The following is a 24,257-nucleotide window of genomic DNA, read 5'->3' as shown; positions in this document are numbered from 1 at the left end:
ATTGAATGTGCTGCTGCTGTTGGATTTGCTCATGACATTTAAACATTTCTTTTTCAATATCTCCATATTAATATAGAATGTGCTCTGGACAAAATGGAAAAAAAAAAAGAAAAAAAAAGAAAACCTAGCCAAAGATGCTAACTAACAGCCCCAAGCACGTTCTGTTTCCCAACTTGAGAAGTGCTACACAAAATACACAAAGATGGACTTTTGGAGCCATTGAAGGCATGGACAAACCAGCATGAGCGAGTCTTGTCAAGTTTAAAAAAAGAGAAAAAAAAAAAAACGTTTTGCATGAATCTTGTGTCTTTCATATTTGACTCCTGAGCAGCCGAGTCCACTTGTGTTCTTCTTTACCACTAAACTCCATGGAGAATGACAGGCAGCTAGCAGTTTGACGCTAGTTAACTCAACAAAGAGCACAGTGCTGTTTGGCAAAAAAGCCTGCTGACAAACAAAATGGCTGCCGCACAAAGATCATTTTCCTGTCGTGGTTTTCTTGCCACTGTATTATAGTAAACTATGTGGCCATTCTTCATAGTTGCTATGGTTTCTCAATGACCAGTCCTATCCCTCTGTCATGTCTATATCCCCCTTGACTGCCATTATGTTTTTTTGTTATTGAATGTCCATATAAAATGTTTTATATAAAAATGTTTTGTTGTGATCAAGCTTTCAGGTTGTTTTATTTTGTTATTGTATTTATTTAGTAAAATTGGTGAGCATATTTTGTAGTTTCTCACATTATTTTACACACAGTGCCAGAATGTGAGATCTCATTACCCTGCAAATTATTTTGTTGCCTAAATGTCGGCAGTTCAAAAGTTCAATATTATCTATCCATTTGATATGTTTTAGTCTCTTCCAACTCCAGAAATATCTGGCTCCATAGAAGCTATATGTTATTTAATGCAGCTTGCGGCTCACAAAGCGTTTAGTATACAGCATGTTTATCCGAGCTTTTTGTTGAAAACAGCTGCCTGCTACAGTAAAGTTTCATGCTGGAAAAAACAATGAGCTGAAAGAAGCTAAAACCGTTCATATTGCACCTTTAACATTACTCATAGTCCTGACTAGTCTACAGTCATGTGAGCAGCTATGTGAGTATTTTGAGCTGCATGCTAAGATGCTCACATTGACAATGTTAAAGACCCATATTGTATAAAGTGGGATTTCCATGTCTTTTTTGATTATAAAGCATGTCTAGCTTCTATATTAATACTGTGAATCATTAATTATCAGAGCGCTGAGTCCACAGAGAAATACACACAGCCCGTTTTCACAAACTGTATAAAAGGAGCCGTTACAGGACTTCAGTAACTTTAACATTACGACAAAGCAGTCAACGCTCTCAGCCACGCCCCAACCCCAACCACCCAGACCCACCATCTAACCTTGCAGGATTTGGTTTCTTTTAGTGTTTTCCTGAAATCTGCTATATTTTTACTTGATCACTCAGAAAATAGTCAGCTGATCAGAAGAGCCTCCTCTTTTCTGATTGGCTAAACAACCTTTTGTTGCTAGAGCTCCGGAGAGAAGCCTGAGAGAGGAGATGTAAAACTGCATTGAGATTGTTTTTGCTATTGAAAACTACAAATATATCTTCTTATGGATATCAAAACTTCAAAATAAACTTAAAATAAAAATAATTTATTTGGCATAATGTTTACCATGCTCAGCAGCACATGGAACAAGTTTGCCTCGAAGGCTTTCTGGCAGAAAGGCAATATAACCAAGTACTTCTGGTGCCTAAAACTAACCAAACTCTGTATGAAAACTGAAAATAAAACTAAAGAAAAAACTGAAAAAATAAGTTAAAGCACAACTCAAACTCTAGTCTCCTGTGTGAAAGTCCAATATTTGACCCATTCATCCACCACAAGAATCTGCAGACTTTATAGATCTTAATACTATCTTTTGCCAAAAAGCTTTTCTGGCAGAAGATACTGTAGACAGAAAGCACTTCAAGACAAACTTCTCTGTTCAGCACCAAATAACATTTGATAATTAGCCTTAAACAAAAAGTATCGCTACAGCTGAATCCAAACTGGAAGTATTTGATCCTTGACTTAAGTGGTTGGACAAATAAATAATTCAACCTGGTGATGATGCCATATGGAAAGTGAAGGGGTCATCAAAGTCAGTATAATTAATCTTGAGGGGTGGCAAAAATGTGACGAACATCATGGAAATCCATCCAGTAGTTCTCAAAACATTTCAATCAATTTAAAACCACAAATTCCAACCTCATGGTGGCGTTAGAGGAAAACCCAAGGGATCACCAAATTCAGTAGGACCATGAATGTGTGTACAAAATGTCATGGCAATCCATCAACTAACTGTTGAGATATTTCAGCCTGGACCAAAGCTGTGGACTCACTAACTGATGTTGCCGTCCTTAGAGCCACGCTGCTGACATTGCTTTAATATTGGTAATGATGTAGGAGGTGTGGCTATTAAGTAACGAGACTGGGTTTATGTAAATTGAACCAGCATTAATCTCATTACTTAAAAGCCACACCTTGTATTCTGGTATCAAATTCCCATAAATCTATACGGCGTGCTTAAAGAAGACAACATTTCTTTATGGGGAAAAGATTTATTGACAGTTCTATTCAACTGTTCTATCCAGTTCCTATTGACCGCACACAAATTTACATTCATAGTTCATAAAAATAAAAATATATATTTCAAAATATATATCTTTCATAAACAGCTGTACATTAAGCAGTAATAGCTCCAAAGAGAGTGGGTGGGGGTGATGGAGTAGAAAAGGCAGGAGAGAGGAGCGAGGGTTTAGCAGTGCACCAACATCGTCACAACAGTCTTCAAAACCCGCTTTCAACAGCTTTAGTCCATTGTCTCTCAGAGACACACAAGCCAAGTGCAAATTATGGGGGAGGAAGTTTGGGGCTTGAAGCATTCACAACTCAGTGAAGCATACAGTATATAAATAAATAAATATGATATTTCACATTCAAATCAGTTTAGCCAATTTTACTATTTATTTGAATCAGCTGTGTTTCCCAAAACCCATGTGGGCCTAACACAACGACAGACATCAGGTCAGGTATTTTGGGAGGGGAAGGAAAACAGGGCCGACAGGAGCAGGAGGTAGATCGGGCGAAGGAGAGGTGATACAGTTTTGGGAAAGACACAGGAGGGTTTCTAGACGATTCCGTATTTCGCCAGGTCGCTGAGCTCCATGTCACCAAAGGCTTCCCATGGGCAAACCACTGTGATGTCTGTGCCAAGACCCTCCATGCCGGGGATGTCGTCTCCGAACCTGAGAAAGAAACAGAAACGTGTCAGTCAAACATCTCCGTTTCCAGTGAGTGTTGCACTTGAGTTCTTTATTTGATATGTGACTTTCAGTGGTGGAAGAAGTACTCATATCCTTTACTTAACTAAAGGTGCCAATTCAACAATGGAAAAACGCTTGAATAGATGTACTTAGTTTTTTTCCACCACTGGTGACCTCGAAGTCTGCCTTACCCCTTCTGGCCTGGTTTAGGGGCCTTGCTCTTGAAGGTGCGAGCGGCCCTCTGCTTGAACTTGGGAGGTGCCTTCTTGTCGGCGGGAGCTGCAACAGCTGTGTCTGCCATCTTTTATGTACTGAGAGCAAAAGAGTTGAAAGTCAAAGAGTTAGTCTTGATGTATAAGACCCTTGGATGATATAACACCCCCAGGTTAAGTCAAGTTATGCTCTAAAGCTGTCATACTGCTTCTTAAGACCCTGTTACACAAACAGCTTTGTCTATTTTTACACCTTGGCTTTAAAGATTACTTTTGGCCAAGTTACAGATTGTACATCTTGAGACAAGAATAGAAATAAGTTCACCTAATTCCTCAGTTAGTCTGAAGCCAACACACATACTGTATGCTGTAAATAATAAACTCTGAGTGTAAGGAGATTTTGCCCTGAACAACTTATTTCTAATTTGCTTTAATCTGAACTATTTCTGACCTCTGTTGATTATGTTATCTCACAGGAAAGCTCAGCAGTGCTCTAGAGCTTATCAGAAATGTACTCTGACGACACTGATGGTTACTCTGAACATGCTAACAAGTCATGTCATTTTGTGGCATATATTACAAAGTCTTAATCAAGCAGTTAGTTCTTAAATTTCACATCCAGATGGATTTGTTTTCTATATTTCCTAATTTAGTTACTGTATGTTTGTATTCTTTTGATTAGCCACAGCTAATAATGTTAGCATTTCTTGTGTGCAGAAACACAGTGTGTGTAATATGTGTCTTTGTCTGTGTTATTTTTTAACACACACTGATGACAATATAGAGACACTTCTTTCTTATTTGATTTGAATCCTTTTTATATCTTCATTTAACCAGGATGGCTCAGGAGAATCTTGGTCATATATTTTTTTTATATATAATTGACCAATTATATATAATTGGTCTATAATTGGTCAATTATATTGTGTGAATCAAAACAGTTTCAGCATTCAGAGATGGAAAATAAAATGTGAATAGCTAGTATAATTTAACTCAATGCTTTTGAATATGATACACATTAGAGTTCAAGCTCTAGGTATAATTAGAGATGTGCCAAATACCTGTTTACTCATTGCTGTAGCACTTGTGCCTTTTCTGCTATTGCATGTATATACAATTTAATTCTGTCTGATATGTCTTTTTGTTGTACTCCATGTAAATTTTCCTACGCTGAACTAGACTAAACTGAAAATTGAAATGTAAAAATTTCAGAAAAAATACACTTATACCCTTAATACATGCATATTCAATTTACCCCCTAAAACAAATGAATACACATTTGTAAAAGACATCATTGCTTGGTCTTATTCACATGCTGAGCTGAAAATGAATACCATGGTGTTTAAAATAACTACATTTAAAGGTAATTTCTTCTCTTAAAACTTTGCATTAAATCAAATGTAATAATGTGTCATCAAATCAGGCTTTTCAAGTTGCTGATGTATAAGTTACTGTAAATGTCATATGTCATAATACTGAATGCATAAACCTCCCTGTTGTGTCCCACACAATGTAGAATAATAGGAGTGACCACTGTGGACCTCAGGCCCTCCATAAAGTAAAAAGTAAATAATTATTTATAATAAGACTTAAAAAAACAAAACAAAGATGCAAAGTGCAAAAGCACAAATATATACATTTATAGAGAGTAGAGAAAAAGCCACAGGAAACAATGCCAGTGATTTGGCTTCTTAAAGATCTTGGACGTGCTTGGACAGCACGTCCAAGTACAGATACATTTGTCTACAAAACATTTTTAAAGATCTACCATGATATCTGCACCCTACAGCATCCAGCTGAAGTCATGCTTTCTCAGCACTCTCCTGCACTCTCTTTTATGTTCTACCCTTAATCCAGATTGAAAATTTGCCAAAACTCGCAGCTGAGTGAAAAGTCAGAATTTGATCTTACCTGTTTTTGCAGTAGTACAGTTGGGTTCTGTCTGCTGGGTCTCTGGTCAGTTTGTGGCTTTCTGGTCTGTGTCCTGCTGTCTTCTTATATACACCCCCTGCTAATCCCTCTGACATGCTCATCCATAATTTTCTGTCCTCTTTTTTTTTTAAACCCTGTGCTCCAATTGGCCTCTCTGCTCTATGAGATTAAGGAGGGGGCTCATAATGTGTCATGCCATGTGAAGACGTTGAAGACCTTACATAATGAAGCATCTCTGGGAAAAACTCAATTGGATTTACTGAACAATATGAGTTACTTTTTTTCTGATTCTTGTCTGAATATATCGCTCTTCTTGTTTGAAGGAGTGCATTTTTAAAGATATAATATGATGATATATTATTTTGAAATAACAATAAATTTAGTTCATAGTTTCAAAAGACAAACACTGGGTCGTTCATCCTTTACTCTGAAACCAGTAATTTCGCAAAAAATAAATAAATAATAAATATAAATAGCAGAGATTCAAGGTGAATATTGGTTGTAATAACAAAATCATGGTGTGGATTCTCTCTGCTTTATCACCCTTAGACTCTTCTTTTCACTGACGTTAATAATTTCTGAGTTAAACTGTCAGTTTCTGTCTCAGTCTCTTTAACCTCAGTACAGGCCATGAGACAAGGGATTAACTGCTGAATGGTTAAGTGCTCTTTATTTGGCACTAAGTGACTGATCATCTAAATGGAGCTCAGCGCCCCTCTGCTCTTATATCACATGCTCAAGATCCTCGTGCAGTCTATATCAGGTCACGTTTGTTTACAAAGCAGGCTAAAGTATATCCAAGTCTTTAGTATCTTAAAGCTTCTGCCACTCACATGCCATCAGTCCTCTGATCTCCCAAACATTTGAACACACAGGCCATCAAAGCCAAGTGAACGTCTTAATGCTCACGTGCGTGTAAAAAAAAAAAAAAAAAAACGATAAGGGCTGCGTCATGGTGACTAGAAGTGCTGTGAGGCTTATGTGCTGTTTTCAACTCTCTCATGGCAGTAAATAAACTGTATATATAAAATAGTGACCTAAGAACTACATATTCCATACACCATCAAATGTGGACTTTTATTAAATGTAGTACTAGTGTAGGGACGCTACAGGCTACAAGAAAACTGAGAACATTCATCGTGTACTTATCAATTATAAAAGGTGTCTTCTTCTCTCATTTACCTTCTTCTTCTTTGAGGCCTACTGTTACCAACTTGTGTTGGAGGCCTTTTACCACTATTTTTGTAGATTCACAGATTTTATAAAGCAAAAGAGACCTAATTACCCAAGACTTTTGTTTTACATCTGCAGTTATTTGTAACATATACAGTAAACCAATTATTTCTGTGACTAAACCTAAATGAACACTGCAATAAAAATGTCAGATTCACTGCAGTTATAGAAGTTTTCATGTTGCAGAGGGCTACAGTATGTGTGGGTAACATGCCGATGTGATGGGCTGTGACAGACAGACAGACACACAATAAAAAATCTGTCAGCAGATTTTTTTAAGGCTTCAACTTGATAGTCATGCTAATTAATGTCACTCACTGCTGCCAAGACATGACACCTCTATAATTCACTTCAATTCACACGCTGACAGGCATATCTAAGTTGAAATAGACCTCGTATTTATATCTCGTTATCCTTTATCTTGCCTATTTGTGGCTAAGCTGGTACAGAAGAGGACAGAGCAGAGTTGGCACATAAAAGAATGACAGACTGAGGGGATTAGCAGCAGCTCGGAGGACTTTAAAAAGGGACGGTCCGGCAGTGAGAGGAATGCCACAAGCGAGGAACTGACGAGCTCATCAGACAGCATCAGAGAAACCGTTTGAGACTCCAACAAAAGGTAAGATGAAACTGCAATTTTCTCAGCTCTGGTACAGGGAGTTAATGCTCTTACTGCTTTGATAACATGTATTGCCTCAGATTCTTCGCTGCTTTTGCAACAATTTCCTTACAGAAGAGAAAGAGAGACAGGGGAATGGCTTAAGAGGGTTTTTTTTTTCTTCTTCTTGAGTATCATGACTGAAATGGAGCTGAAATGAGATGTGTGATTTGCACTGAGTAGTCCTTTGTGCTGCAGCTCTTCTTGGTACTGTTCAAGGCCCAGCCGCTATTTCTTTACAATGATCACAGGTCTTTTTGCCTGATGGATTCAGATGTTCCCTGAGCAGTTTTGAACACTGGCTGGCTCTTTTCCTTTGTTTTCTTTTTTTCAATTCTTAGTGCATTTGTACTTTGGTGACTGGTCTGGTTGTTGATCAGCTTGCTGAAGAGGATGATAAATACAAGTTAGAGAGTAATATGTTCACAGTGGGGAGGGATTGTACAGCTTATGAACGGGAGACCATTGGTTGATGGTACTAGAGGAATCTGCAAAGGCAAAGCGGGTTTATCTGAATAGCACCTTGCAACAACAAGGAAATTCAAAATGCTAAAAAAAAAGAAGCTAACGCTTAAGACATAAAAAGATAGAAGAGGGTGAATATGAATCAAGACAATATGGAAATAAGATGAAATTTTTGCAGTTACAAAATTACAAAATTCAACACAAAGCAGTGGGAAACAGAAAGGTTTTAAAGATCTGAGAGCTGCAGGGAACTCACAGACTTTGTTCCTTTTTTTAGTAACTAATCCAAATGGCAGACGTGGCCGTTGCAGCTCCCGCCGACAAGAAGGCACCTCCCAAATTCAAGCAGAGGGCCATGCGCACCTTCAAGAGCAAGGCACCCAAACCAGGCCAGAAGGGGTGAGATGAATTTAAGATCACACACACACACACGCACGCACACACACACACACAGTCTTTTCTTCCCTGCTGTCAGTTTGGCTATTAAAACACTATCCCGTCACTCTCATTGCAGCAGAGAACTCTTCTTTGTATCTGTCACTCTGTACTCATCAGATCTTTTTTGTCTCTTCCATTCAGATTCGGAGACGACATCCCCGGGATGGAGGGTCTTGGCACAGACATCACAGTGATTTGCCCATGGGAAGCCTTTGGTGACATGGAGCTCAGCGACCTGGCGAAATATGGAATTGTCTAGCCCTCTTTCCTCTGCCTTTACCCCTATTGCCACTATTGTCCCTCATGTATTCCAACTATTTATCAAGCAGCTGAGAATCTGCTCTCTGTGTACTGTGGAGTGGAGGCAGCCCTTGATGATTTACAGGTTTGACCTGGGAAAAAACTAATCCAGCACCTTTTCTTGTCTATTGCACTTTATTTGCCCCTGCCTTCCCAACAACTCTCCTTCATCCTTTTCTATTTCTCTTCACCCCTGCCTTCTCTTTTTCCCCTGGATCTATCTTATCCAGTTCTTCCTCTCATAACGTATCAGCTTGTACTTTCCACACAGAGAGAGAGAGAGAGAGAAAAAAAAATCTAAAGGAATATATTATACATTTTGTAAACATGAAAGAGGGTTTGATATCTGTTATTGTGATATCCCAGGGCTGTGTTGCTCTTCTTGCATGTCTCACCTCTTCTCCTCAAAGCTGCTGATTTGACATGCATAGATTTCTATTTTGTCTAACAGCTAAATCAGATTTTATTTTTATGAGAAAGTCTATAATTCACTTTGCTCTTCAGTGGAAAATGATCAACCCTGTCTCTTTCTTCAGTAGAGATGAACAATTCCATAAACACAATAAATGTCCATATTTTCCATGGAACATAATGTCTCTGTGTCCTCTCTATTATTAACACAGAAAACACAATTACCAGAAAATATCTACACACATGTCGTTGATCTTTCACTGTTTTCTGGCTTCATCCAATGCCAATGAATATAATATGTGCATAGTAATGCCCTTAATCTACTATTGACAAGTGTGGCCACCATTCTTTTAGTTGCCACACTTGCATATTATAATGTCAAAATGTAATATTTTTCACTAAAACTGTAAAAGTATATCTGTCTTCAAGGACAGAGGGCGACGGAAAATAGAAAGCAGGGAAGATAACTAAAGCTGTTGTTGCCACGGCAACCAAAAACCTGCTTTTTTTTTCGCAGGAATACTTTTTTTTCTCCACAAGTAAAGAGGAAGGTTCAACAGAGAAGATGAACAATCCTAATGTCAAACATGAAGTTAATTTCAATTAATATATTTATTATCCAGTGCTTACAACAATCCATTGTGTTCTAAAAACTCATTGTTGGTTTTGTATGTGAAATCTTAATCTGCAGTGCAACTCGTAACCATAACTGTGGAATAATTGTAGTGGAGTAAAAAATACAATATTTGCTTAAGTCTAAAGTAGCATCATTTGGAAATACTCAAAATTAAATATAATACTTTGTTGAATAAACCCCACCACTGATAAAGTAATGATATGTAATCTATTCAATGCAATCCTTAAATGAAATATTTAGCAGCTCCTCTGGTCACAGTTTTGTTGGTGTTATTTGCTGGTGCCAGTGTGTGTGTGTGTGTGGCCTCTAGATATCAATGTGCATTCGTGTCACTGCACCAATTAGCTGCACAAGCCTTTAAACAGTGAGCTGACAAAAGGGCGCAGTGCCTCGTGCGATGTGGCATAAACACAACAAACATCTCCAAAACCTTCGGCCTCTTCATTAGCGGGGACGTGAAAGGGGGAGAAGTGGGGCAGTGGATGAACACAGAGGAGACAAAGTCATGGGGAAATGATGACAAAGGGTGTGTTTGAACTGCTGAACCTCAGGTATCATCTCCAACTATGACTGGCCACTACAAAATCGATCCCATCACTAGCAGAGTATTAGTTAGCGTGAATATGAATGGATGAATGAATGAATGAATGAATGAATGAATGAATGAATGAATGAATGAATGAATGAATGAATACCTGTATGTGATTTGTTTGCAGAAATCTCATGGACAAGACCTCCGCAGATGAAACCGAGTGTAATCTGCTTGGGATGGACCAGTATCAGTGAGAACCCCAAAACAAACTGTTTCTGCTACTTGAAAAAAATATTTTTTCTAACTGGCACGGCTTGTGGGTAAAAAAACAAAACAAAACACTTTTACATGTGCAAGACACCTGTAAGCTGCTTACAGACTGCCATGTAAGATGATTAATTTGTTCTTGTGTTAATTGTGTTACAGTTTGTCAGTGTGCCTGCCGAGTCGTCTGTCAGACAGACCAACCGGTCGCAACCAGGTGGTTCTCTGGTTGCGATGCAGTTGTTAGTTGTCGGCAGAGCTGCAACAGCTGCATCTGCTGGTTACTGAGAGGAAAAGAGGGAGTTAGCTCACTGTGGTGGGTGTGAGATGTTACTTCATGGCGTCAACATAAAGTCTCTCCTGCAGACGTGGTTGGGCATGATAAAACAACAGGAAGCCACCAGATTATATTTTAGTGAACTATGTTATGGTTATTTGTTCTTTGTTCTATTTGTGTCTTTACAGGTACCTGGAATAAAATGATCCTCCACTGTCTATTTTCACCCAGGTAGCAGTAGGATTAGAGTTTGCAAAGTCACAGACAGCACATGTACAGTAATCATCTTGACTAAATCGCACTGTGCACCTTACTTTGTGTCCTAATTCTCTTTATCAGCTCTACATTTAGTTTCTTCGGGTTTATATTCTGCTGCTCTGGTGTTTTAATTTGCACCAGAACGCTTCAGAACTTCAAAGCCCAAGAATCATCAGGTTTTTAGGATTTCTTCAGAATGAATGTTTTTCAGTGATTGTTTTTTAGTACATCCAATGTTACAGAGCAAAAGGGAGCTGTTAATAGCTAATTTGGCATACTTAATTTTCCAAAATGCAAATAAATTAAAGATAAATTACCATTGATAACCTGATAACTACCGTAACCTTTTAGTAAGTCTTTTTTTCTCTTTTGTGAATGCAATGTGCTCCTGTAATAAAGCAGAAAGGGTAAATAAGCACAACTAACTATGTCTGCTGGATTATTCTCTGTCAGAAATGCTGCACAAGCATATTAACTATTCTGACTGGTGTAATGGGTTTATTGAAATCAAATTTTAATAATTCAAATAACCCAAGTTTGAGTCACTCAATCTGCTACTATTTCTGCCAAATACTTTTTTTTCTTGCCCTCATTTTCAACATAATTAAAGATGACTCACTTCAAGCAATGGTCTGGCTTAAGGAATTCTGCGTGTAAATATGTTAGAAATCATGGACAAATAAATCCTTGCATACTCATTTTATACTGCAGAAGGGTGTAATACTTTAAACTGTCTGGTCTTTTTTCTGTCTTCAAGTGTCCTATCCAAGATAAGATATCTCTCTGCAGGAAGCCAAAACTGAATTGGCAAGTTTAAAAGCGCTTACTGTTTTGAGTACAGTCTGAAATCCAAGCTGTAAGAATAATTAAGATGCTTTTAGGACAATGCAGCACAAGTATTACTGTCAAACCATAGTGCCAAGAAGACTGGATGTCTCTAAGAGGCTCCAGCAAAAACAAGCTGACATTTTATTATTAAACATATCACTATAGAGCTCATCTAAAACACAGATTTGCAGTATCAGGGAATGGCAAAGATTTGCTGCAGTGACCGGCAACAGCTCAGGCCAGCGATTGTTGGCATTTCAGTTTGAAGTGCAAAGATACAGTTCTGAGAAGTATTTTGTTGTCTCTTATTATTGCTGACAATGAAGCATACCAAATCGTTCCCCAAATAGCAACCCATACATCCAGGAATCAACCACAAGCATGTGTATATGTTTAAAAATACAATTCCTAGAAGGAGAGAGTTGATCAGCAAGGCCATGTGTCTGTTGTTGAAGCATGTTGACTGTGTTTATGTCTCCAGTTATCTGACTTGAATTATGAATGTTCTAACATCAGAAATATATATATTCTCTCTCATACTCCAGCAGCTGGTCTGCAACACCGCCACAAAAAGAAGAACAACTGGAGACAGAGTACTCAGAAACCTCGGTGCAGAGCCTGGAATATCTCAGGTGATACCTGTCAGGTACTGACCAAAGGATCCTGTTTGCCTCTTTGTTCTTTGCTCTGACATGAAGCTGCAGCTCTTCACTCTGAGGCTACATGAGCTGGCAGCTTACAGCCTGCAATAGGATTGGGACTAATCCATATGGGCCACTGCAGACAGATCCAGTACGTGAGTGTTGTGTTGAGTTTTAAAACGTCAGAGCTTTTCTTCACCTCAAGTTGGCCACAGTTGCTATTTACAGAAAATGTATGCACATATTCATGGTAGGCAAAAAGTGTCGTTAGAAATTTGATCTTGCTGTGATCACAGTTTTTTAACATTGCATTGCAACACATGTTTATGTGCGCAGTGAAATTATGTCTGTATGTGAAAATTATTGTTTATATTATTAATATAACTTGTTTGAACTTAATGAAACCCAAAATGCAAACAATAATTATAAAGGATTTAATGTACCAACACTGTACTGGCAATTCATGCACACCATGCAGGAGCTACGTTATCTATGTTGACTTGGTAGTTTTTTGTTTGTCAGGGAAAATGTCTGACTTTATTCAGTCTAGTTATTTTCTATTATGTTTAATATGTGGAACAATTACTGACTGGATAATCATCCATTCATGCAATTATTTTCAAGGAAAAGTTCCAACACCTTTTCCACACTATTGTTTGCAATTTAATTTCATTAGTGACCAAATTCCATGTTAATTATTACCTAATTTTCGGTCTGTAATTTCAGTGTCACACCATAATTTTAGTCCCTGTATTAGCACTGGTTTGGATTCTGCATCTCCTGCACAGATGAAGGATTACGCGCTGTCATACTGTTAATTAAAGTGTCAGAGGGCTTCCCCATCCTCCATGGACCCCTGACATAACTGTCAGACAGTCTGTAAGCTCTTTTCAACCCACCCATGAAATCCATACTGCAAACACTCCCACAGAGTTGACACAGTAGCCGTGACCCACATCATATTAATCCTCAGCCACCAGCAGTTTGACACTCCAGACCAAACATCCTGCTCAGACAAGAATCACAGACATTTTAAATGTTGTTTTAAATGATCTTATTTAGATAATTTTAGATGATACAGATACTTGACATTTCTCCTCATTGTATACAGTGTTTGAAGTGGTTTTCTTATATGCTTGTTTTTGTCTTCAGTCTTTAGTGTATGTGTGAACCATCTCCTCTCAAAGCCATAACAACGCGTCTAAAGTCGTTATTTGAACAATCTTGCTGTTTCATAAGATGCCTCTTGTTTCTTGTTTCTCCAGCTCCGTTTTGTACAAGTTTGCTTGGGCACATTGCATAAGTGAACCATCAGCAGTGTCAGAAGCAGCTGGCAGGGACCGCAGGGTCTGAGGATTAATACCACATGATGTGAGACCTTCACACACAGGCTGTGTCAAAGCTAAACAGGGTTAAAGGTTGTGTAACTGATGACTGAATCCAAATACCAGTAATCCATCAGTCCCAGGTTTACCTGCATTACATCACTGATCTTACCACTAAACTCTCCATGTAAACTTCTTAAACTCTGTGGGTATGTCAAGTAAGTATTAGCTTAAATATTAACTTATTAACTTAGGTATTAACTTAAGTCAATAATAGAAAACAAACATCAAACATCAGAGCAAACTGAAATAATTTTGATTACTTTTGTCTTTTTGTAAGTAATAATTTGATGAAATTATGACATGATTAAATAGCACCATCATTTTTGACCTCATTAGACCATAAAAATAAACAAATTTATGAGCCCAGGATTAGTGTGAGATCTGTATCTTTTTTTAAATATCACGTGTTTGATTTTATATTCAGATTTTTTAAACATCATCATCATCATCATCATCATCATCATCATCATCATCATCATCATCATCATCATCACATCTGTCATGGCTGCAGTGTCATGAGAGTGAAGGGCTTTAATCTTTAATCTTTATCTTCAATCATTATCTAAAATAACATTTTCCTCCTGTTAGATTTAAAAATAGTGCAAGTAGGTTTGTTTCATTTGCAAACTTGAGAGGTTTTTACATAATTTAAGTTTTCCTGAAATAGGTCAAGTGTCCCCACAGTCACAAACCACTAAGCCTGTGTAACAATTCTGATGTTTTAATTTCTGCCACTGTGTGTATTGTAATCATTACTTTTGCTTTGTTTATTTGTAGCAGCAGCTATATGAGCAACTGGGCCTGTAATTTCAACCTAAACTGCATCCTCACTGAACCTTTAACACTTGTCCACAAGGAGTCAGAAATTGCAGAAGAGAACATTTTTTATTTATTTCTGTCCTTCCTACTTTTTTCCCCCTCTATCCTTTTCATTTTTCTGCCATTCTCCAGCATTTTTTTTGCGTCAGGAATGCTGTACACAACAAATTTACTGCAAACCATATATGTGTCAGCAGTGTCATAAGTTAAAGACGGTAAAAGGCTGTAGAAGGATGTAGCCAGAGAGAGTCTTAAAGCAGCACTCTGACATCTAAAATCCTAAGGTAGACATTTATGCAGAGCTATAGAAAATATGAAACTGTTTTGACTGGATTAAACTGTGAAGTAGTTAACAGAAAGAGAAACAGAGGAAAAGGTTTAGTGGCTTCAGTGCTGTACAACATTCCAGTTTACGGTTAAAGTTATGGAAAAAGATTTCAACATTGTATCCCCAAAGTCAGAGTGAGCCTATATCCTCACTTAACCTCGCTGGGTAACGCTTTAGCATACAGGAAATACTTTCTTGGTACCTATAGGTAAGGGGTGAAAAATTACAGGAATAACCTAGAACTAAATTACACACTAAATTACATACTTTTTAAATCACCCAAAATATATTGAATAATTATAAGGTGCAAACAGGATACCAGCAGACTTGGTCTATGTGTCCTTTCACAACAGCTATGTCATAAAAAGGAGGCAAACTACATGTGTTAAATAAAAAAAATAATTAAAAAACCCCCAAAACATTATAATAAATATTAAACAAACCTGTAAACACAACTGTAATTACAATGAAAAAAAGTGGGTGTTTTTATAGCCTCATATTTAAAAACATAAACATAACCTATAAAAATATAAACTATTTTATAGTTATAGCTACAACACTCTGCTTCCCAGGGTAAGAACAATGTTTTGTTCCACAGCAACAACGTTTACAAGAACTTGTACATTGCAATAAGTTGTAAATATATGATCATTCTAAAAATGAAAATTATGTAAATAATTTCATTTAAACATCAACACTGTCACCCCACTGCTCCTGCCATGTTACCCAGTAGTAGCATTACTGTTCTGTGCAAATTTTTATTTTTTTTCCAAGTGACTCTTATGCAGAAAGCTGTTACCCCCTGACTCTCCAACCCTTCGTCCATTTCAATTGTACTTACATGTATTCCATACATAAGTAGGCCATTTTATTGATGCCTTGTATACAGTGAATAATCACACAGTAAAGTGTGTAATCTTAGTTTCACTGTGCTGTGACACTACAGAGGCAGAATAAGTGTTTGTAAGTAGATTTTCTTACAGTAGTTCTCACCTCAGAGGAGCAGCACGCTCACCGCTGTGACGTCCGTCAGTATGCGTTTCATAGAAGTCATGAGTCTGTGACGTTAGTGTTGCTCTAATTCACCCCTAAGCCCCCTGTGAACGTACATCATATACACACCAGCCGGGTAAATAAGGTCAGACATGTCACTGCTTGAAGCTACACACCCTTTAATTTTCGGTATGTCAATCAAATGTGTTGAATCAGAAAAGAATCAATTTCGTTTCCATTATTGTTTGATTTCTAGTGGCGTGGGTCTGGGGATGGCAGTTAGACAGGTGCCACTTTGGTGTATTGGATGGATTGCCATAAAATTTGAACCACACATTCATTTAAGACCAAATACCAGTAACATTAAGAACATTCCCATCATCCATTATTTTGCTTGTGATTATTCCCCTTTTCCTGATGGGTCAGATTATTATTATTCTCTTTATGTCTATATTCCCCAGAAACAAGTCATTGGCACTCCATAGTAATAAATAGCAAAAAGATTCCTATCATGTATTGATCTTTTATGTGATCTTATGTTCTTTAGGTCCGTCATTAACATATAGCAGGAATATTTTGCTTCCCAAATCAGAATAATCTTTTTTTAAATATATTTTTAGAATTATATTTGAAATTTTTTTTATTGATGCAAAAGTGACAGTTTACAGGGTTCAGACCAAAACTGTCTTGTCCTTAAGAGTTTGTCGTATTTTTGTTCATCGGTTTTTTTCTTCTCTGTGGTCGACTGAACTGTAACTTCCCTTCAGTTTTCAGCGGATTCCTTTTCTGTGCAAACAATGTTCAAAATCAATGCGTAAAATGTCAAACTTGTTGTAAATCTTTCTATTTTTTCAGTTTAGTTTAACAAATGTTTTGGTGCTGTTATGAATAAATGTGCTTTTCAGAGGCACTTTGTATTTGTTTTAACATCAAGACAAAAGACAACATTTCTGTGGTGGTTGTGGGAGCTTTTTCTGTCTCTCTGAGAAAATGTTTTATGTCCTTTTTTCCTCCTTGACTCACAATTTTAGCTTTAGAACTATAATTCTTGCGATGCCATCAATCAATGCCGTCAGTCAATTTAATCAACACCTTTTTTAAATTAGTTTGCTATCACGGTGTTCACTTGCAGAGGTATTGTGCATTTATTCTTTAAAAACTCCTGGTAAACAAACAAGCAGTCTTAAAATCTGTATTAACTAACTGATTGCTTCACAATGGCAAAAAAAAATATGTTCTCTTTCACATCAATTTTCTGCCATAAGTTTATGGTGTCATGTGACTTTAAGTTATTCAGATGATCTGATCAAGTACTGTTCCCATATAGTTTCCTTCATTATGAGGATGTTTACAGAGAAAGCTTCAGATATTTAGCTTTACACTCACTACATGGAGGAAATACATACCTCTGATTTTAATACTTATTATTTATAATAATAATAATAAATCTGTGTATTATAGTGGTTTTCAATGTACTCAAAGATAATTATAAGATTAAAGGATGAAAAAAACAATGTAAAATATGTTAAAAAAAAAGATAGTAAAAAAGAAGAAAAGCAAGGCCATAACATATTGATTTTTTCTTACCATACATAAAAAAAATAGTGTCCTCAAATACAAAACTAAACTGTAAAGTTTTACTGCTTGTCGGCATCATGACAACTGGATTAGGCAGGAGCTGTGTCCCTCATGTGGTCAATGTACCAAAATGCAACCCAGTTGATCTCAGGTCCTGCACTGGTCACACAGGCCTCCTCCTGCCATTGCAACCTGCCTGAGGATGAAGCATGAGTCTTGACCAAGCTGCTACTTCAGCAGAGACTCTCACCCACAACACATTTATGTAACACACTGCAGCGCAAATAATTTTGAGAGCAAAGTTGTTAAGAAGTTGCTGCTAATGACACACACCAAGACACAAGAACTGGTGTATGATGTTTCACAAAAGCAAAGGTCAACCGAACTGAATGTGTCCTTATTGTCCATAGTGCAGACATATACACACACCTGTCCCCTGTCCCACAGTGACACGTAGTCCAACGTCCTGGCATCCCATCTTATCAAGAACACCTTGCTGGTTCCCACGAAAGCCTCCAATCACATCCCAGGAAAGTTGCAGCAGCTGCGGCTGGCTGCCATGTGGCGACTGACGGAGACAGAGCATAGGTGACACGACTCTTTGAACAGAGTCAAACAGCTACAAAGTCCTCTGAGCTCTCCTTGGTTTTCCTTTTGTTTCACCTGCATACCTGTCAGTCGAATCAGTCGAAACATGCTGACCACTCTGTTTCTTGCCTTCCTGGTGTCTTCTGTCACTGCCACAGAGAAAGGTAAATTAATTTATATTTTGTTGTTTTTTTTGTTTTCTCTCTGCTTTCAATGTGAAAGATCGAGCAGCATTTCTCCAGGGATGGAAATGTGTGTTGTTCAGTGGGTCGGTCCACTCTGAAATATCTGAACAACTACTGAAGGGACTGCACATTTGTACAGACACATTTATAGTTCCCAGAAGATGAATCATAATAATTTTGGTGATCCCTGGTTTTATGTCTAGCCCTACCAAGACATTCATATTTGTAATTCCTAATGGAAGACCTCATCACTTATTGTGCATCGGGTACACTAATTCACATCCCTCTCAAAATTTTGGTGACTCCTTTTCAACTTTTCATCTACTACAATTATCAGGTCAAAATTCAAATATTTCCAGTATTTTGATTTGTCAAATTGCCTACTCTGTGTGTTGTGCTAATTAGTAAATGTTAGCATGCTAAAACACTGAACTAATGCGGTGAATATGCAAAACATCATAGAATGCGTGTTTTGGTCATTGAGAGCACGTAAACATGCTGACATTAGCATTTAGCTCAAATCACTGTGTATGAGAGGTGCAGCCTCACAGAGCTGCTAGCATGGTGTAGACTTTTAATCTTGTTGAGACAATACCTGGGACTGTCAGGTACAAACTATGTTGAATTGTGTGTCTAATACATGATGTGTCATTCTTTTTCAGACAGTGCTCCTCCCAGGCTGAATGACACCAAAGCTGTTGAGGCCTTCATCGACTCTGCTGAAGTGGTGGTCATCGGATTTCTGGAGGTCAGACAAGAAAATTATATACAGAGGAAAAAACAAGTCTCAACCATGGACTCAAATATGCTTCCAGACATCTCTTAAACAAGCCCACAGGCACTGTTTTATGGCTTAGTTTACTTTGCTAACATGCATGTGGCACACCAGACATGATCAAACAAATTAGCTGAGACTGAGGCTGTGAGAGCTCCAGAAATACAGCATTTGTTTGCACCCTGGTCTCGGTGATGCTGTTGTCATGAATAGATTTCTAAGAAGGATATATTTCCCGTGGCCACACCTTTGGCAGCGCTGGTGCTGTGAGGACAGAGGGTGGCCAGCTGTCCCACAGAGGCGAGCCCTTTGGCCAGACTTTGGTGTGCGTGGGAAGATGCCGGGCCACTTGACAGGAAATGCATACGTATCTGAAGTCTTGTGGCATTGGCTCGAGTGACCCTCTCATAAACAAGTGAAGAGGCAGGGAAAAGGTTCATGAGAGGAGAATGGGAGAGAGAGAGGGAGAGCACAAGGGAATAACATAGTTGGACCGTGATGCTGAAGGCAAAAAGAGACCAAAATATTGGTGCTATGACTCACTGGGAACGAACAAATATTACAGGCTGCAAAATGATAAAAGAGATTGCCAGAGCTCATGCAACACTGTCTCAGAAATAGACATGATTCACCTTCCTTTGAGTCAGCCTCATCTCTCCTCCCAGTTTAAAGTATTTCTTTGTTTCTGCATCTCTCTCTCTCTCTCTGTCACCTGCACTTGTTTTCAAATTGAGATTTTCTTTGAAAGAATAAAAAAATAAAACCAGTTAACTGAAAAGTTTGTGGTGTCCCCCACAACACCTGGTGTTCTTTGAGGGTAAAGTAATTGTAAAATAAAGATAATATGGCCTAACTCTAAAATATGCCCTTTTATGCCTTCATAGTACTAATCTAACCCGAAGGCAGGCTGTGATATAATAATCCAAATTCTAGGCTTTCAAATGGATGGTGGTTAAGAAGGAAAGTATTTGATATATCTGGGCAAATACATTATAAAAATAGTATTTTGAGCAGAATGTACTTAAAGTATCAAAAGTACTAATCATGCAGCAGAATGGTTCCTTTCATTGTTATATTTTTAAATGTTATATAATGTTATGTGGCAATCGAAATCTAAAAGAAAAGTGTGAAGTTTTCTCCAGCTTTGATATAATGTAATATAAAAAAACAAAACATTGTACTAATAAGATCATCTTATTTTGTAGGCTATATGAAATTTAATAATATCCCAGAGTTGTACAATAAATATAGTCGTGTAAAAATTACAGTATTTCCCTCTGAAATGCTAAGAAGTATCACAACATGGAAAAACTTAAAATCACTACAAGCACCTTGAGTAAATGAACATAGTTACTTTCCTCCTCAGGCACTATAGGGCCTCCTCGGAGTGCCTAGAATTAGAGTTGTTTTTCCTATATCACACCCTGTCAGTGGGCGAATGCATATTTTTCTCTCTTTCATGATGTAACTACAGTTGATTACAGTATTGCCAAAGCAGGTTATACAAGATTTAACAATATAAGTGTAATTATTCACAAATTTTAAGGGGATAAATGATACTTACATTACTACAGAGTCTTAAACAACTTGTCAGGAAAAAAAAATGAAAGAAAAAATTTGAAAGCAGTAAAAGACTGTACCTGATAAAATGATTTAAATAATCTCACTCTGTAACTCTATCTTTTGACTTTGGTATTTCAGGGAGAGGAGAGTCGTGGCTATAAGGAGCTTGTTGCAGCTGCAAAGCGCATTGACTCGGTCCCTGTAGCCATTTGCACAGTGAAAGAGGTGTGGGCTGACTACAGCGTCTCCTCAGACACCATCAGCCTCTTCAGGAAGGTATCGTACACCATTGTTTCTATACATGACGTATTATTTCAATAATAAATGTGATGGTGCTGTCAGTTTTATGATGATAATGATGTTGATGTGTGTCACGTGATCCAGGCTGATAACCACCAGGAGAATCTTGCTCTCGCAGAGGCCAAGAAGTTAGAGACGGACGGTCTTGTAAACTTCATCACTATCAACGAAGTCCGATACATCACAGAATACAACCAAGTGGTAAGCCCACTTCTTCATCGCCATCATATATGTATTTTTATGGCGTCTGCCTCTGTCTGTCATTTAATCCTGAAAGCCTTTCTTCCCTAATTAAAATATATTTTATTGACAAATAAAAGACAAATGCAAAATAGACAAATAAAATTATATTTTAACATTCTCCATTAAATATTCCAAGAGTATAAATATCCTACACACATGACGGGTTGAGCAGAGTTAATACAAGAACAGTAAGCAGGCAAACAATAGTCAGTAAAAAGAGAGAGAGAAAAAAACACAACTACTTTATTATTTGTAAAAAATGTTTAAAAATAACCTGCCTCTCACTGTTAGAGCTTTTCAGGCCTCGGAGAAAGGAGATCATGCATGGCCAGTGGGAATGGAATTCTTCTATTCATCTTCACCGTCACTCTTTTTATATGCTGTTTTATTTTCCCTCAGACAGCAGTGGGCCTGTTCAATTCAGAGGTGAAGTCACACCTCCTGCTCTTTGCCAACAGGGGGAGTAAAGAATATACTGAGCTCAAGAAGCAACTGGGAGCTCTGGCCCCGGAGTTCACAGGCAAGGTGAGAACGTGCATGGACTTAATTCACCTGCAAAATAAATCCATTGACAGGTTGGGCAAGTTCACATGTGTGTATCTAGCTAACTGGAGCTAACTAAAAGCGGGTTCATGATGTGCTTTATCAGATTATCTGCAGGTCTGCAAATGTATAAAGCACTGGATTTAGCTCCCTCAAAAAAAAAAAAAGTCATATTTTTTTCTTGCCTGCTGTAGACATTAAGATTTGGCAAAAAAAACCTAACTTATTTATCTTTTAACTGGTTAATCTATCCATTGATTTTTTTGTTGCCTTTGAGTCCAGACATGGATGGATAATGACACAATACACCCCTTGGCACAGACAAGTAAAAAGTCTCCCACCTCTCCTTTATATAGCACCTCCAGACTGAAACTTTGACTAACTTTGACTTGGACTTTCAAACAAGAAGTATTAACAGTCACTTTATACAGAGGCTCTCGTCTAGGGGCTGCCTGACCTCTCTGGGCCCTGGACCTGTGCACCGTAAATCTTTTCAACAATTCATACATGGGTCCAGGTCACATTAATGAATTAATGTGACAGAAATGTCAATGAATTCACGTACTAATTAATAAGTAATTCTGGGACCATCATTCTTTGCCTGGTATGACCATGAAAAAAGGTACTGAATTACATTCTCTGTGGTATTACAGAGGTCTTAAAAAGTATTAAATTTAACTTGGTGGACACTGCAGACAACCTGTGTATATTCAGAAGAGGTAACGTATCTGTGGTAACTTGATTTAATCCATAATAATTTCAATTAGGTAATTAAATCAAACTGATTCTGTGTTCCAGTTCTTGTTCGTGCTGATTAATGGAGCAGTGAAGTCCAACTCTCGGTCACTCGGCTACTTTGGCATCAAGTCTCAGGACCTCCCACGGGTTGGCATCTACGCTGGTGACTCTGACATGAAGTGGCTCCTTCCTGCGGGAGAGATTTCTACTGAACGAGTACGGGAGTTTTGCCAGTCCTTCCTACGAGGAGAACTGAAGGTGATTTATGATTATGATTTGCCAGATTAGATGTATTTAACCTGGTATAGGTACAACAGCAGGTTAAGATGTGGACTCATTGTACTCAGAGGAGCTATTTTCTTGTAACACGTAGACTGACTTTTAAACAATTTAAAACAAAAACTTTGGCCAAGGATAAAAGGAAGCAGCATAATTTATAGCACAAATGAAACAGGAAAACTCTTACAGAAAGGAAAATGACAACACCAGTAATGTATGACAAGAAGAAAAGTACTTGTCACTGTAAACTAAATGTGCCACACAAAGGACAGAAAACCTCACTGTGTGTACTAATTTGCTCTGTTGCATCACACAGAGCTCCAGCTGGGTGTGACGCATCGTCTGAATGACTTTAGCCACACAGAAACACCAGAGTTAGTGCCAGAACATCACAGGCTCTAAAAAGACTGAATTCAGAATACATGATATTAGGTGAATAACTGATGTTTGATCTCCAGTGGTGGGTTTTAGAATTTAGATCTTAGGTAAAACTGTAAAAAATACTCTGTTGCAAGTAAAAGTCTGACTAATGTTGTACCTGGTTGAAGTGAAGCTTTGCTTTAACCTGTCTGCGTTATACATGTACTGTTGGGTAAAATCCTCAATACCATAATAAATTTCCTGTGTAGCCTAATCTGTAATCTGAAAACTAACACTTGATTGCAGTGGTCACATAAATGTAGTGGAGTCAAAGTATAAAGCAGCATAAAATAGGATGTATTTTAAAATTATACTCATGTATAGTAGCCTATTTGATGTACTTAAAAACTCAAATTGAAAGAATTGTTCGGATGCTCCTTGGCACATCTTTGATCTATTTCAAATATTGTGTTCAAGAAAATTACGAAATTGACGAAAGTAAATGGCATAATCATTGGACTGCTGTACTTCTTTAGAATACCACCCTCGGACTTTTCCTTTTCCATTCTCCTTGTGTTTTCATCACTGCTTCCACACACTTACTGGCTGTCAAAATTAACATCACCAGCCACACAAACAACGTTTGATGCTGCAGTTTGTTTAGTTTATTGTCTCCGGCATCGTTTTCTACAGCTTTTCTGCAAGTTTTCAATTTTGGATAAAAAATTCGGGTTTGTTTTTTCTTTCTCTTCTGCATTAACTTCTAAAATAAATGAATGAATGATTAAAACTATATTTTTCTGAACTTGAATAAACTGAAAGTCTGGACAGAGATGAATGAAATAGAATAGATTTGAATAGATCCAATTCGAATGCACAAGTTTAGTTGCTGTGGATTTGGTGAATTCCTAAACATTTCTTTGAGCTTTCCTCTGAGGGAAATTCAGTCCAGTAGTAGAAGCAGTAGTTTCTGTGTCTGTGCAATGCTAAATAGATAAACTTGATGTTTACAAGTCTGCACTGCTTCATATATTCCCTGTGCTATATTGTCTGTTGTATTTGACTTACAACACCTTTATTTCTCAGGAAGTGAAGCAGGCCGGAGCAGAAGCCAAGACAGAGCTCTAGGACTCATTGAACAAATGTAAATTAATTATTATACATGAAATAAATAACTAAATGGGAAA

General features: G+C 37.7%; 3 protein-coding genes across 3 annotated transcripts; 2 read left to right on the top strand and 1 right to left on the bottom strand.

Moving 5' to 3' along the window:
* Window positions 1-2,982: 2,982 nt before the first annotated feature.
* Window positions 2,983-5,478, bottom strand: LOC111231541 (retinal cone rhodopsin-sensitive cGMP 3',5'-cyclic phosphodiesterase subunit gamma-like). The gene is made up of 3 exons (XM_022758675.1): window positions 5,428-5,478; window positions 3,496-3,615; window positions 2,983-3,286 (listed from the first exon to the last, which is right to left on the bottom strand). The coding sequence occupies exons 2-3, from the start codon at window positions 3,603-3,605 to the stop codon at window positions 3,169-3,171; spliced, it is 228 nt and encodes a 75-aa protein (XP_022614396.1). The 5' UTR covers window positions 3,606-3,615; window positions 5,428-5,478; the 3' UTR covers window positions 2,983-3,168.
* A 1,718-nt stretch (window positions 5,479-7,196) lies between these two features.
* On the top strand, window positions 7,197-9,123 carry LOC111231536 (retinal cone rhodopsin-sensitive cGMP 3',5'-cyclic phosphodiesterase subunit gamma-like). Its single transcript, XM_022758671.1, has 3 exons — window positions 7,197-7,300; window positions 8,082-8,203; window positions 8,384-9,123. Exons 2-3 carry the CDS (start codon window positions 8,094-8,096, stop codon window positions 8,499-8,501), a joined length of 228 nt encoding a protein of 75 aa, XP_022614392.1. The 5' UTR covers window positions 7,197-7,300; window positions 8,082-8,093; the 3' UTR covers window positions 8,502-9,123.
* An 8,951-nt stretch (window positions 9,124-18,074) lies between these two features.
* erp27 (endoplasmic reticulum protein 27) lies at window positions 18,075-24,257 on the top strand. Its single transcript, XM_022758672.1, has 7 exons — window positions 18,075-18,248; window positions 18,932-19,017; window positions 20,746-20,883; window positions 20,992-21,108; window positions 21,550-21,675; window positions 22,492-22,689; window positions 24,157-24,257. The coding sequence occupies exons 1-7, from the start codon at window positions 18,191-18,193 to the stop codon at window positions 24,196-24,198; spliced, it is 765 nt and encodes a 254-aa protein (XP_022614393.1). The 5' UTR covers window positions 18,075-18,190; the 3' UTR covers window positions 24,199-24,257.

The sequence above is a fragment of the Seriola dumerili genome, unplaced genomic scaffold (assembly GCF_002260705.1).
Source record: "Seriola dumerili isolate Sdu_G_001 unplaced genomic scaffold, Sdu_1.0 BDQW01000302.1, whole genome shotgun sequence".
Lineage (NCBI taxonomy): Eukaryota > Metazoa > Chordata > Actinopteri > Carangiformes > Carangidae > Seriola > Seriola dumerili.
Note: the sequence above shows the minus strand (reverse complement) of the source record. Positions and strands in the feature narration are given on the sequence as shown.

Excerpts from the sequence above, each read along its gene's own strand:
- LOC111231541 (XM_022758675.1), bottom strand. The coding sequence starts at position 3,605 with ATGGCAGACACAGCTGTTGCAGCTCCCGCCGACAAGAAGGCACCTCCC. Across the intron at positions 3,287-3,495 it reads CCTAAACCAGGCCAGAAGGG|GTTCGGAGACGACATCCCCG; the intron begins GTAAGGCAGACT and ends TTTCTTTCTCAG.
- LOC111231536 (XM_022758671.1), top strand. The coding sequence starts at position 8,094 with ATGGCAGACGTGGCCGTTGCAGCTCCCGCCGACAAGAAGGCACCTCCC. Across the intron at positions 8,204-8,383 it reads CCCAAACCAGGCCAGAAGGG|ATTCGGAGACGACATCCCCG; the intron begins GTGAGATGAATT and ends TCTTCCATTCAG.
- erp27 (XM_022758672.1), top strand. The coding sequence starts at position 18,191 with ATGCTGACCACTCTGTTTCTTGCCTTCCTGGTGTCTTCTGTCACTGCC. Across the intron at positions 21,676-22,491 it reads CCCCGGAGTTCACAGGCAAG|TTCTTGTTCGTGCTGATTAA; the intron begins GTGAGAACGTGC and ends TCTGTGTTCCAG. Across the intron at positions 22,690-24,156 it reads TCCTACGAGGAGAACTGAAG|GAAGTGAAGCAGGCCGGAGC; the intron begins GTGATTTATGAT and ends TTTATTTCTCAG.